At 38.7% G+C, this 14,340-nt stretch overlaps 1 protein-coding gene across 2 annotated transcripts in view; it reads right to left on the bottom strand.

The window, feature by feature from the left end:
* LOC126354582 (cationic amino acid transporter 4) overlaps nucleotides 1-14,340 on the bottom strand; it is a 202,329-nt gene that overhangs the window by 24,809 nt on the left and 163,180 nt on the right. For both annotated transcript variants that reach the window (XM_050004330.1, XM_050004328.1), the window contains one exon: nucleotides 5,434-5,659. In XM_050004330.1, coding sequence (XP_049860287.1) covers nucleotides 5,434-5,659 — 226 coding nt within the window. The remainder of the gene's footprint in view (nucleotides 1-5,433; nucleotides 5,660-14,340) is intronic.

Raw genomic sequence — 14,340 nt, 5'->3', positions numbered from 1 at the left:
TGAGGAAATGTCCTACAGACAATGCATAGTAGCGTACATCGTAGGTCAGGAATGTTCTAGAGTTCATCTAAATTTCATGTCCAGGAGTTTATTCAGTAACCCAATGAGGGTTTTAAATGATTAATTGGGTAGTGAATGTGTAATTAGTATCATGGACTATGTCAAACTTCAATAATGCTAACTGTAAAAATAGGGTCAGACTGTGAACTGTGTTATTCACAATGATGATTACTGTGCACATGATTTACATATTAATATGACTGTTAGATTTCAAGGACAGTAATATGAGAACTTTATACAGTGACTGAACTCGAGGCATTTCACTCATATTCGCAACCAACAAATTTGAGATGTTGTCTCCCAATGAAACTGAAACTGAGTCAGTGAGATGCACTTCACCTACTGGGGCACTTGCTGTGTCCTGTGTCCAGGGAAAGAAAGCACAAGAGGGTAGGGGTCTGCTGACTGTCAGCAATTCAAGTGAACAACATCACCATAGGTACTCAGTATGTATGCCTGGACACTTCAGTCTACATGTTAAAGAGACTTTTCCAGCCATTGAGAAAACAAGTTGCAACAAACAGTAGGTTGTGCACACTTAGGAAAAAATGATGTACATCGTGTGACCTCTGAGGTCATACTTGGATCATTCTAGTGACTGGCAGAGATGACTGAGAACACTAGCCTCTTCATATTTCTAGGAAGCTAACAGTCTTATATTGTACCCAGAACTGATTGTGACCCCTGGTTTTGAGTCAGTTGGTTGGTTTCAAACAGAGACTTTAAAGATTCTGTGACATGTTAGACTGCTGCTACTTGCTAGCCTTGCACCATTGTCCTCCTAAGAGGGTCAGCGGTAAACTTTACATGCAAGGCTGATACCCAGGCAGCTGACTCTGTGTGGAGTACACACCAGAGGTTTTTAGATTAAGTGTACCTCCATCCAGTCTATATAGTGAGAGCTGTATGAGAACCCAAAATGGTGTTAGTGTAAAGTACAAAGTATGTGCTGTAAAGCTGGAACTATTAAAAGCCTTTTGGTCAACTGTTTAACGAGGTTTTGAAGTGCTCCTAAAAAGACAATGGAACTCATGTAATACCAGATACAGAAAATGGGCTAAAACCTGAAAGTGATAGCAGTGAGTTATTTTTGGTGAATTTAAATGTATATCAAAAGGGAAGGCTGATAAGAAATGGAAGTGATACATTCACCAACTGTAAGCAAGAAACTCAAATCCTTCAGGATGTTTACTGAAGTTGCTTACAAGGTTATGTGGGCAAGACACAATATCAAGGATGGATACAACTTCATAACTGGATTCTTCTGTTAACAATCAGACTCATCCCCAAATGTAACAGAAAACATTAGGCCTACAGAAAACCTGAGATAGCTAGTAAATATATTGTTCATTCACACCATCATCATTGGAGGCGACTTTAATCATCCAACAAACAATCCAATACTAAATGGTTTCATCAAAAATTACCTAGAAAATAGATCTATGAAGACAGCTCTTGATGAAATTATATTGGAACTATTATCAACAAATAGATTTGATTTCTTTGAGGACATTCATGTTGAACTGTTTCAGTGATGAATGGTTGCCAAAGTACAAAGGGCAAAAAATATGTAGAAAGAGTTACATCTTCAGTCAACTAGATAAAAAGGCAACATTGTTACAACTTGAGGTGGAACTTGTAAATTGCTTGTACTGCAGGTTTTATTGAGAAGGTACACAATCTAGTAACAATAACTCACATACGACCACACAAGATATTGTTTAAGAGGTTCAAATAATCCAAGATTTTGTACATGATTTTTACTTCAGAATTTAAAAATTCACAGAGTTTCTGAAAACTATAATAATTCTAATCTTTCACAAGAGTGTGTACGTGGGCTGGACTCACAGGTACAGAAAATACAATCTATGAGTTTCTTTTCTTGAAGGCCAGAAAAGCTATAATAGATGTAATGAAAGACTAAAACAAAGCTGAGTGTGTTCTCTAAAACCCATGGAACTATACAATATGAATATGCACTGGTAAGACAAACGATAACAAAATGTATTATCAAGGAGTTCTCTAATGATTTTATGTTGCAGTTTGGCAAAAAATACCTCTCAAAGGAGTAAGACTCACCTCTGCATCACATCAATGCTCCAACTCATTCATCACAGTTAGTCCAGTTTTTCATGGTAAAAAAATGGAATTCCATTTGTATGTCAAGATCCTTGCTCTCCAGACACGTCTCCTTGACACATTTCTAGTTTTCAAACTAAAAATGACCCCATAAGGTTTCAGTTTTAGGACTAGAGAGGAGATAATGCACAATGTGGTTTTAGACATGAAGGTATTTCCAGGGAACAACTTTCAAAACGGTTTCCCACTGTAGACAGAAATGTAGGGCAAATATATGGTGTTCCAAGTGGCCTAGTTTGAATGAGATCTCACATTTAGGATTTTTGTTGTTATCCTTAATCACTTCAGATAATGCCAAGATGGTTAATTTGAAAAGGACACAGCTAATTTCTCCCACATACTGTCCAATCTGTACATCTAACTCATCTCTGGTTGCCTCATCAATGACTATGTATTAAATCCCAGTCTTTCTTCCTTCCTTCATGAATTAGAGTTCTAACTTGTCATTTAAAATATTTTTTTCCTGGCTAATAATGAGGTACACTGTGTGATCAAGTGGCTCCACACACTTCTTAGTGGACATTTGTATGAGGTGTGTCCACCTTTCTTCACCTTTATAACAGCTTTAACTCTGCTGGGAACACTTAAAATACCTCTCAAAGGAGTAACACTCACCTCTGCATCACATCAATGCTTCAACTCATTCATCACAGTTAGTCCAGTTTTTCATGGTAAAAAAATGGAATTCCATTTGTATGTCAAGCTCCTTGCTCTCCAGACACAGCTCCATGACACATTTCTAGTTTTCAAACTAAAAATGACCCCATAAGGGTTCAGTTTTAGGACTAGAGAGAAGATAATGCAGAATGTGAGGCGTCTGAATATTTGTGGAAGAATGCAAGCCCATTTTTCCTCAAGATCTGGAATAAGAGAAAGTAGTGATGTTGGACCCCTAGGATCCAGAGTAAAGTCAACATTCCAACTCATCCCAAAGGTGGAATTCAGGTTGGGACTCAGAGAAGGTCAGTCTATGTCAGGAATGTTATTGTCCACAAACCATTATCTCTCAGATATTGCTTTATGACTGGATGCACTTCATGCTGATACAATCATCATCTCATAAATATTGCTCTATTGTACACAGTACACACTGCTATAATATGTGTTCATATCATTCCTCATCTAGCATTTTCTTAAGCACAATCTACATCTACATCCATATCATTCCTCTGCAAGTCACACCCAAGTGTTTGGCAGAGGGGACCACATCCTAACCACAAAAATCTCTCCTCTACTGCAACACATTTCCTCCCACGAGATTGTCACAGAGTATAGCATGATTCAGCACTCATGTCATTTGTGTCCAGTCATCTACTATCCAGTGGTGTTACTCTTTATGGCATCTCAAACTTGCTTAGCACTGACTACAGATATGTGTGGCAAGAGGAGCTGCACAACCATTCCTTTTAATTCCTGCTAACAGTCATTGTGCTAGTCAGACTGCTGGTAGCATTTTGAACTTTTCCAAGGATTCCTCTGGCTGACCTCATGTGATTTTGTTTTTACAACAACCCTCTACAATGCTTGACAGTCCTTGTCTGCCAGTACATGAGGTCTGCTTGATCTTCATTCAGCTGTGGTTTATACCTTTGTGGTGTCACTTCACAGTCACGTCACCAACAGTCAATATGGAATCTTTACAAGAGTTAAAATGTCCCTGGTGGATTTATTACCCAGATGACATCCAACGACTAGTTCATGTCCAAAACCTCTGAGCTCCCCTGAATGACCCAGTCTGCTGTTATTGGTTCTCTGCTGATAATACAATACTCCCCAACTCCTTTTATACTGCTGGATCTGCCTCTCATAACATCTGGTGGTTAGTCCTACATTACATGGGGGGGGGGGGGGGGGGGGAGGTCTTGATTCTTTTGATCAATTAGTATACAATGTACAATGAGTGTGGCAGACAAAGATGATGAGTGGAAAGCTTAATCGCCAGCACAGTCATCTAGTACATCTAACAGGGAAAAAATCAAATTCTCATTTTCAACTACAAGATGAGCACACATGGCTCACATGTCTTACAAATTTGTAAATTCTGTGTGATATACGGTAGATTGTTCTGCTCCAATGGAAATATCAGTTTTCATACACATACTAAATTTAAAGTAGAATGCTTCAGCTGTGGCAAGCATACTGACATTGCTATGTATAGAAAGTGTAGTTGTCATTTAAATATTGTGCAGTGTAGTATACAAGAGATGCAACTCACATCCACAGAGGCAGAAAAACAAGAAGGAAGTCATCAGAACAGCCCACCAAACTCCTGCACGAAGCTCATTCTCACAAAGTTGAACTTGTACAGCAAATGCTACACTGAGGCAAAGGAACACAAAGATTGCTCCTGACACAGCACTGCCTACTTGCTTAGCACTGACTACAGATATGTGTGGCAAGAGGAGCTGCACAACCATTCCTTTTAATTCCTGCTAACAGTCATTGTGCTAGTCAGACTGCTGGTAGCATTTTGAACTTTTCCAAGGATTCCTCTGGCTGACCTCATGTGATTTTGTTTTTACAACAACCCTCTACAATGCTTGACAGTCCTTGTCTGCCAGTACATGAGGTCTGCTTGATCTTCATTCAGCTGTGGTTTATACCTTTGTGGTGTCACTTCACAGTCACATCACCAACAGTCAATATGGAATCTTTACAAGAGTTAAAATGTCCCTGGTGGATTTATTACCCAGATGACATCCAACGACTAGTTCATGTCCAAAACCTCTGAGCTCCCCTGAATGACCCAGTCTGCTGTTATTGGTTCTCTGCTGATAATACAATACTCCCCAACTCCTTTTATACTGCTGGATCTGCCTCTCATAACATCTGGTGGTTAGTCCTACATTACATGGGGGGGGGGGGGGGGGGGGGGGAGGTCTTGATTCTTTTGATCAATTAGTATACAATGTGCAATGAGTGTGGCAGACAAAGATGATGAGTGGAAAGCTTAATCGCCAGCACAGTCATCTAGTACATCTAACAGGGAAAAAATCAAATTCTCATTTTCAACTACAAGATGAGCACACATGGCTCACATGTCTTACAAATTTGTAAATTCTGTGTGATATACGGTAGATTGTTCTGCTCCAATGGAAATATCAGTTTTCATACACATACTAAATTTAAAGTAGAATGCTTCAGCTGTGGCAAGCATACTGACATTGCTATGTATAGAAAGTGTAGTTGTCATTTAAATATTGTGCAGTGTAGTATACAAGAGATGCAACTCACATCCACAGAGGCAGAAAAACAAGAAGGAAGTCATCAGAACAGCCCACCAAACTCCTGCACGAAGCTCATTCTCACAAAGTTGAACTTGTACAGCAAATGCTACACTGAGGCAAATGAACACAAAGATTGCTCCTGACACAGCACTGCCTGGGGAACAGCCACCGACCAATGGCCTCATCCAATTGCAACTGGACTTAAGGTGCCCTGCTGACACCAGCTCCAACATCTGAAACAGAGTGATTGATATTCTACCACATAGGATAAAAGTAATTGAGTACATACTGTATATTTTAGAAAGAATCAGAACTTGAAACCTTCATAAAACTAGTGCACATTGTTCAATTCTGGCAGCTTCTACTACATAAAAGGAGAAGAAAGTGCAGCACTGACAAAGTAGAAGAAGTGCCAAGTAGTGAACATGCATTAAAAAGTTAAGTTTTATCCTTCAAACATATGTACATATGAGGAGGCTGGGGGTGGGGGAGGAATTACATCAGCCGGCCGGAGTGGCCGTGTAGTTCTAGGCTCTACAGTTCGAAACCGAGCGGCCGCTACAGTTGCAGGTTCAAATCCTGCCTTGGTCATGGATGTGTGTGATGTCCTTAGGTTAGCTAGGTTTAATTAGTTCTAAGTTCTCCCCGACTGATGACCTCAGAAGTTAAGTCGCATAGTGCTCAGAGCCATCACGTCATTTTTCTGCATTGTACTCTGATTTTGATTTCTCTCATTTGATATGAGAGCTGCTGCTGAACAGTTTTGATTCTTTGTTGCCACTGACAACATATGTTGAGAATTTTTCAATAAATTTTGATTTCTCTTACAAAAAAAAAAAAAAAAAAAAAAAAAAAAAAAAAAAAAAAAAAAAAAAAAGGCTGACCAGTCACATTGAACAAAGGGTCACTACTTTCTATATTCCACATGTAAAAAAAGAATACTCCAAAACAAGATTTTCTCATTGCTTAACATATTATTTGTTGTAAGACCATTAAAGACATGGCAGTATAACAAGTAACATATATTATATTAAAAATTATTCATTTCAGGTAAGATAACAAGACATAACCCACACATGGTCAAACTTTATCCAGCTATCATTTTCATGTAAACATATCCTGTACTATGGAGAACAATTTATCAAAATAATTCTAAAGATTTACAAAATTTACATTTGTTTGAAAGAGGTAAATGGCACGCTCTGCATTTCTCCACACTATGGCAGCATATTCTAAGTTGGTATGGAGCAGTAGCATGAAAAGGATGCTGCCAATGTGTTTCAATTACATCGATGTTTGTTTTATCAGTAAGAAGAGCTTCTTGAAGTAACCCAGTACCTCCCCCTGCAGTTCTTAGATCTGACGAGTTATAGCTGAGTGTCCAATGTGCGAGATAGTGTGCAGTTCTGCTCCATCACAATGGACTTCCATGAATGTGGCTGGGCATTGCAACCCCTAATTAAAAATTATGCAGAGAAAGCCAATGTGTCACATACTGTCAAAAGTGTTAGAGGTGACAGGTAGACAGTCTGTAAAAGCTCCTACTTATTTGTTATGTCCATTGTCTCTTCATCCAGCTAAAGATTTCATGTTGTGGAGCACCTGTACTGAAATAGAAGCTGCTTGGAGGGGACAATGTGTTCTGCTTGCACATGCAACAATAGTTTGTGCAGGTATAATTTATCAGATGGTCAATAACCCACTGGCAACTGCAGATTTTTGTCTTTCTATACCTCCAGATAGTAACTAGTGCAGAGGTGTTATTGATGGTAGCTACAGTGTAGTGGGGCACAATTGAAGGCATCTGCTTTAGGTTTTGGTTGGTATCAAGGTAGCAAAGCTGTTATTCTATCTCCTCTGGATTCTTCAGGTTGATCACAAAGTGGTTTCCTATACAGCCAGAATATGTGTCAACATGATGAAGACACCTGCTATGGTGCTGGAATTTGACTTGCTCAGAAACTCACTTCCTACTTAAAGTGGAAGTATCTTCTGATGGCAGTGAAGAAGAGCTTCCATCAACTGTTAGGCCATGATGTCCTCTAGTCGGGGCATGATCTCCATGGTAGCCTACTCCTGTGATTGCCAACAATGGCTTTAAGTTCTCATTTCAGATTTATAGAGTAACTGCTTCATTGCTGGGTTTTAAGTTGGATGCCAGTTGCAGTAAATCTCATGTGTCCTGCTGCTGATGCCATTAACAAATACAACCACCATTGATAGCCCCATGGTCCCTAGTAGGCCAAAACAAATTGAAAAATAAATAAATAAATAAGAAGACACAACAACCAGTGACAGAAACTGCTATAGCCATTTTCTTCTTAGAAATATTTGCCCTTTTCCTATCAATTTGTGTGTTAAATTATTGATAATTGGGATCTATATAATTTTGCCTGCAATTTCCAATTTTATAAACACAATAAGATACACCATTACTGAAACAATGAATCATTTAACGACAATATCTCAGCTGTTGTTGTTGTTGTGGTCTTCAGTCCAGAGACTGGTGTGATGCATCTCTCCATGCTACTCTATCCTGTGCAAGCTTCTTCATCTCCCAGTACCTACTGCAACCTACATCCTTCTGAATCTGCTTAGTGTATTCATCTCTTGGTCTCCCTCTACGATTTTTGCCCTCCACACTGCCCTCCAATACTAAATTGGTGATTCCTTGATGCCTCAGAACATGTCCTACCAACCGATCCCTTCTTCTGGTCAAGTTGTGCCACAAACTTCTCTTCTCCCCAAACCTGTTCAACACTTCCTCATTAGTTATGTGATCAATATCTCAGCTATTGCCCCTGTACACCATCTGAGAGATTTAGGTTCCTTACATAATAGAAGGTTTTGAATATGAGGGAATTATGCAATGTTTTAATAACATTTTCTGCACTGTTGTCTAAGTTTCCTGGGGTATAATTTTATGACTTGTCAGTTTCCTTTTCTGTACAGTAGCCGCATTTCACTCTGTTGGTGCTCACTGGATTCTACAACTCATTGCATCCTTAAAAAGTGTCTGAATTGAGAAATGTAAATTAGCACTGTGGCAAGTGTAAGGGCATTGTTCTAAAATGGCATGCAGATCTGTCAGATCTAAATAATTCTTCTACTTATAATAAATTAGTGTATGAAAATCTCCTATGTTCATTTGGACTGTTCCATCTACCATCCGCAACATCATATTTGTGTGCATTATACTAGTAGCACAACACATGCATTTGTTCATCTGCAGGAGCCTCCACGAAGATTGTGTTCACCACACGAACAACAAACAATTGGGCGTCCACTGGAAATGACCTGGTCGGCCAATCCTGCGAACACCAGGGCATCAAAACCAAAGATGTCAAAACAGCTCTCCGAAGAGCCCCAGAAAAGGCCTTTATCAAGACCATCACTAATGACAACTTCCTGCAATATTGAAGGCTTATCTGTAAATAAAGAAATTTTATTATCTGACATGTGCAAACGAAACAACTGTGATGTTTTAGTGTTACAAGAAACACACAGCACCAACTAGCCATAGACCAAAAATACAGGGCATGAAATTAGTTATTGAGAGACCACATGAAAGGTACGGAAGTGCTATATTTGTGAAACCAAAGTTAGACATATGCTCCTGTGCTTTGACCTGCAAAGAAAATATAGAAATTTCAACTATTGAGCTACATTTATGTACTGAAACATCCATGTACAAACCACCCAGTGTGAGGTTCAAATTTATGGAGCCTGCAAATTTCCATTCAAAAAACATTAAAGTTGTACTAGGAGATTTTAACTGTCACAGTCTCACATGGGGCTATAAAGAGACAAATGACGATGGTGAAATGCTGGAGATCTGGGCAGACCAGGCTAAACTGAAATTGATACACGACCCAAAGTTGCCTGCATCATTTAACAGCGGAAGATGGAAATGAGGATATAATCCAGATAACATCTTTTTCTCTGAGAAGGTATCCCTGCAAACTGAAAAGCAAATCAAGGACCCAATTCCAAGATTGCAACACAGAGCCATATCTTGCTGCCTAGCAGCAGTAATCAAAACAGATGTAATGCCCTTTAAGAGACACTTCAACTTCAAAACAGCTCATTTGGAACTCTTCACAGACGCCCTTGATAAGGAGATCTTGGAAATTAAACCAGAAGTACAATCATATGAAACTTTTATAGACCTCGTCAAGAAAATCTCTCGACGGTGTATACCTAGAGGGTGCCGCACTCAGTATATTGCTGGACTCAATGGTAGGAGCAAGGAAGATCTGAAAAAGTATGAAGAACTTTACAATAAGGACCCCTTCTCAGAGAAAACGATCCAGGCAGATAAGGTACTGATGTCTGGTATCTCTGAAGTGAGAAAGAAAAAGTGGTGCAACCTCCTACAAGAGACAGACATGAAGCACAGCAGTAGGAAGGCATGGAAACTGCTCAAAAGTCTCAGTACCGACCCAACAGAACCACAACCAAATTACAGTGAAGTTACACCTGGTCAGATAGCTCACCAACTGCTCATGAACGGAAAAACTAAGAGAAAGATCAGGAATGACAAAATCAAAAGGAAATTGAATGAGGAGATTAGCTTCCTAGCTTGCCCGTTCTTCATTCAGGAGCTGCAAGACGCCATCAACAATTTGAAAAACAATAGGCTGCTGGCCTTGACAATCTGAGATCTGAGGAAATTAAACATTTTGGACCGAGAGTACAAGCATGGATCCTAGAGCTAATGAATAACTGTATCATAACAATGCAAATTCCTAAACTGTGGAGGAAAGCCCAGATTGTTGCATTACTAAAACCAGGGAAAGACCCAGCTGAAGCTAAAACCTTCTGACCTGTCTAACTGCTTTGTCATCTATTTAAAGTGCTGGAGTGAATGATCCTCAAACGCATAGCTGATTATGTGGACAAAGCCCTCATTAATGAACAAGCTGGATTTCGACCAGGAAAATCATGCTGTGGCCAAATCCTTAATCTCACACAGTACATCGAAGATGGCTAGGAGAAGTAACTGGGGTTGCATTCCTGGATCTCAGTGCTGCATATGACAAAGTTAGTCATAAGCTGCTTACCCAGAAAGTGTATAATGTCACTAAGGACTACACCCTTTCTATGTTCATGCAATGCATGCTACAGAACAGACGCTACTATGTAACCTTACAATCTAGAAACAGCCAATGGAGGACACAGAAAAATGGACTTGCACAGGATAGTGTCTTGGCTCCAATATTATTTAACACCTATACGAATGACCTTTCCATCAGCCACCAGACATGAACGTTCATTTATGCTAATGATGCAGCAGTGGCCACACAGGATAAAACCTTTGAACAAGTGGAGGAGAATCTCACTGTAGCCTTATCAGAACTTGCTACCTATTATGAAGGCAATAGTCTCAAACCAAATTCTAGTAAATCTGAAGTATCTGCCTTCCATCTTAGGAACAAACAAGCCAAACGGAAACTCCGAGTCACGTGGCAAGGGGAGAGCTGAAGCATACAAACAGCCCAAAATACCTGGGAGTAACATTGGACAGAGCACTTACTTTTAAGCAGCACTGTGACAACACTAAAAAAAAGGTCTCTGCCAGGAACAATATACTGCAGAATCCAACAGGTTCATCGTGGGGAGCTCAACCACACATTTTGCGCACCACGGGTCTGGTGCTGAGTATCTCAGCAGTGGAATATCTGGTGCCAGTTTGGAGAAACTCTGCTCACACTAAGCAAGTTGACGTCACCATAAACAAAACTGTACGTATTGCCACAGGTTGACTCAAACCAATTCCCAAAGACAAAATTTATCCCATCATAGGCATAGCACCACCTGCTATCCGCAGACAAGTAGCCCCCGAGATCAAGAGATCAAAACAAAAGAATGATCCTTGACACCCTATTCATATACGCCGAAAACAACGTGTCCAGCAGAAATCCCACAGGAGTTTCATTGAAATTACTGAAGAGCTTGCCACCAAGGCCGTCGCATGGCAGCTATCTCTATGGGAAGAAATGGTACCACACTCCACAATGGAACTACGTGAGGGGGGTTATGCAGGATTTCAACTTGGAGGTCATTAAACCGCATGTGCAATGGAGTAACTTGGTGCAAATCAAACCTATTTAAATGGGGCTACAGTGATAGTGATAAGTGTGAATGTGGAGCAATACAGGACTTGGACCACCTATTGATTTGCCCAGATATAACATGCACTAAAGACGATATTTTGAAAGTCAATGATAAAGCAACCTACGTTGCTAATTACTGGGAAGGGAAGATATAATTGGTGCATCTGGATACGGAAGAAGAAATCTAAATAAACTTGGAAGAAATGTTATAATAACAAAAATTTTAGATGTAGTAAATAAAATCTCAGATGTGCAATGTTATAGTACAGGAGTCATATGTCTCAAGGACAAGTAGTGTGTGTTACCTGGAGACTCAAATGGGAATGTGCTGTCAGTAAAGCTGCAACCTGCCAAGACAAATGTGAGATTTTGTTAATGCAAGTGAACACCGCAAATGGGCCAAATACCAGCAATAAGTGATACACCAGCAACACCATCATCAGAAGCTTTAGCAGCAACAGCAGCAGCAGCAGCAACAACAGTAGCAGTAGCAGAACCAAACAATAACTGGAGCAGCAGTACAGCACAGCTTAAGCCAATGACAAAATACAAATTTGAAAAATCAGCCTGCCAACTGACAGATAAGTCAGAGAAACATCTTATTTCTAAACTCACAGATAAAACAGAAAAATATGGACTTGGTTCTTTTTCATCAAAATGTGCAATCACTAACTAGTAAAATAAGTGAAATACAAATCCTCTTAGAAAATGAATGAAAAAGTACCTCTTTATTGTGTCTCACAGAACACTGGCTTGAGGAGGACAAGTTACATATTATGTCCCTACCTAACTTTGTGCTACGTGGTTATTTCTGAAGAAAAATTCTTAAATGTGGTGGCAGTTGTATATTCATAAGAAACAATATAAACTTTGTAAATATAAAAATTTACGGTTGACACAATGAAGGAAAAAGATATAGAGCTGTCAAGAGTTGGGGTAGTGGATGCTAAACTAGTCATTATTTGTTTATACAGAGCTCCAACTGGTGACATAAATACTTTCCTAAAAAGTTTGGAATATTTACTTAACAGGCTAACACAAAGAAACATAAGAGTTATTCTATATGGTGATTTTAATATTGAGTTTGCAAAGGGCACCAAAGACAAGAATGAATTACTGAATAACTTGCAAACATTTAACATGAAATCTCTTACAGAAACAGCAACTCATGTCACAAAGACTCCATCTACCACCACTGATCAGATGTTTGTAAACGCAGAAATGAACTATAAAATAGAAACACTAAACACGGGCTTTTGGACCACACAGCTCAAAAACTCTCTTTCAGTACAGAAAATGAGCTGCAGTTACCTCCAGTAGAGAACACAGTAATAAAAATATAAAACACTTTCTCCATTACCCGAGGAAAGAAAACTGGTTAGAGACTTATAGCTGCAAACACACAGATGGAAAATATAATAACTTTATCAGTAATTTTTCCTACTATTTTGAATTGTGCTTTCCTCCAGCACAGAGAAAAATATACACAAGAAAAACAAAAAATGAATGGATCACTTCTGGGATTCTGGTATCCTCAAATAAAGCTCACGTCACCAGAATTTGATACTTATTACAAAACCTGTATAAAGATCTCCAAAAATGTTGCTAAACAAGCAAAGATAATGGCAAATGACATACACTTTAAAAAAATTCCACCAATAAGATGAAAGCCATATGGAATATTGTAAGGAAGGAAACTGCAGTAGAACAGACAGATTTCCATAATATTAACTGTGTAATGGAGAAGTCAGCTGTAATAACTGAATCTACAAAAATTGCAAATAAATATAATTCCTACTTTATAGGGATAGGTGAACATCCTATAAATCAAAATTTACAGTGTAATCTCAGAAATCATTCCAGATGTACTAAAAATAATAAATCTATTTCTCTATACCCGACCAATGAAAAGGAAATATTTGCTATAATCAAAGAGCTGAAGCCCAAATTCTCTGTTGGTATTGACAATATCCCAGACTATGTTTTGAAGAAATGTGCTCCCCTCATAGTCATACCAGTTGTCAATATTTGTAACTGTTCTCTATCAGTAGGGGTGTCCCAGAAAAATTGAAGGCAGCAAAAGTAATAACTCTATTCAAGTAAGGGATAAAAACAGAAGTATCAAACTACAGGTCTATTTCATTACTATCGAAGTTTTCCAAAATAATTGAAAAACTCTATTGTAAAAGACTAATCAGTTTCAAAGAAAAAGTAATTACTTCTAAAATAGACAACATGCATTCCAAAAATCTAAATCTACTGAGACTGTTATTTTTGCATTCCTAAATGAAGCATCAAATGCAATAGACAGCAAAGAGCATATCTCAGCTATATTTCTAGACCTCTTTAAACTATTCGATGTCATCAATCACAACATCTTACTTAAGAAACTTGAATCTGTAGGTATTAGGGGCCCAGCCTGTGAATGGATCAAATAATATCTCCAAAACAGAAAGCAAGTAGTTGAGCTTGCTATCCAAGAAGCGAACAAGTTAAAGTCCTACTGCTCAGAAAAGCAGAGCATTAAGTATGGTGTACCAAATGACTTGGAACTGACCAGTCCACACAACAATTACATAAGATTCACAGATGACATAAATGTGATAATAAAAGAAGATACCAGAGAAGAACTACTGCATGAGATTAAAAAGTGTACCACCCATATTACAGACTGGCTTTTTGTAAACAATTTAATAATAAACATAGAAAAAACAGTTACAGTGCACTTACACACAGTGTAAAATAAATGCCCACTAACATGAGACATAGAGTTGTTTACCAGAGCTCTTGAAAATGTA

The sequence above is a fragment of the Schistocerca gregaria genome, chromosome 3, assembly GCF_023897955.1.
Source record: "Schistocerca gregaria isolate iqSchGreg1 chromosome 3, iqSchGreg1.2, whole genome shotgun sequence".
In the NCBI taxonomy this organism is placed as follows: domain Eukaryota; kingdom Metazoa; phylum Arthropoda; class Insecta; order Orthoptera; family Acrididae; genus Schistocerca; species Schistocerca gregaria.
This window is presented reverse-complemented; position numbering and strand designations above follow the sequence as displayed.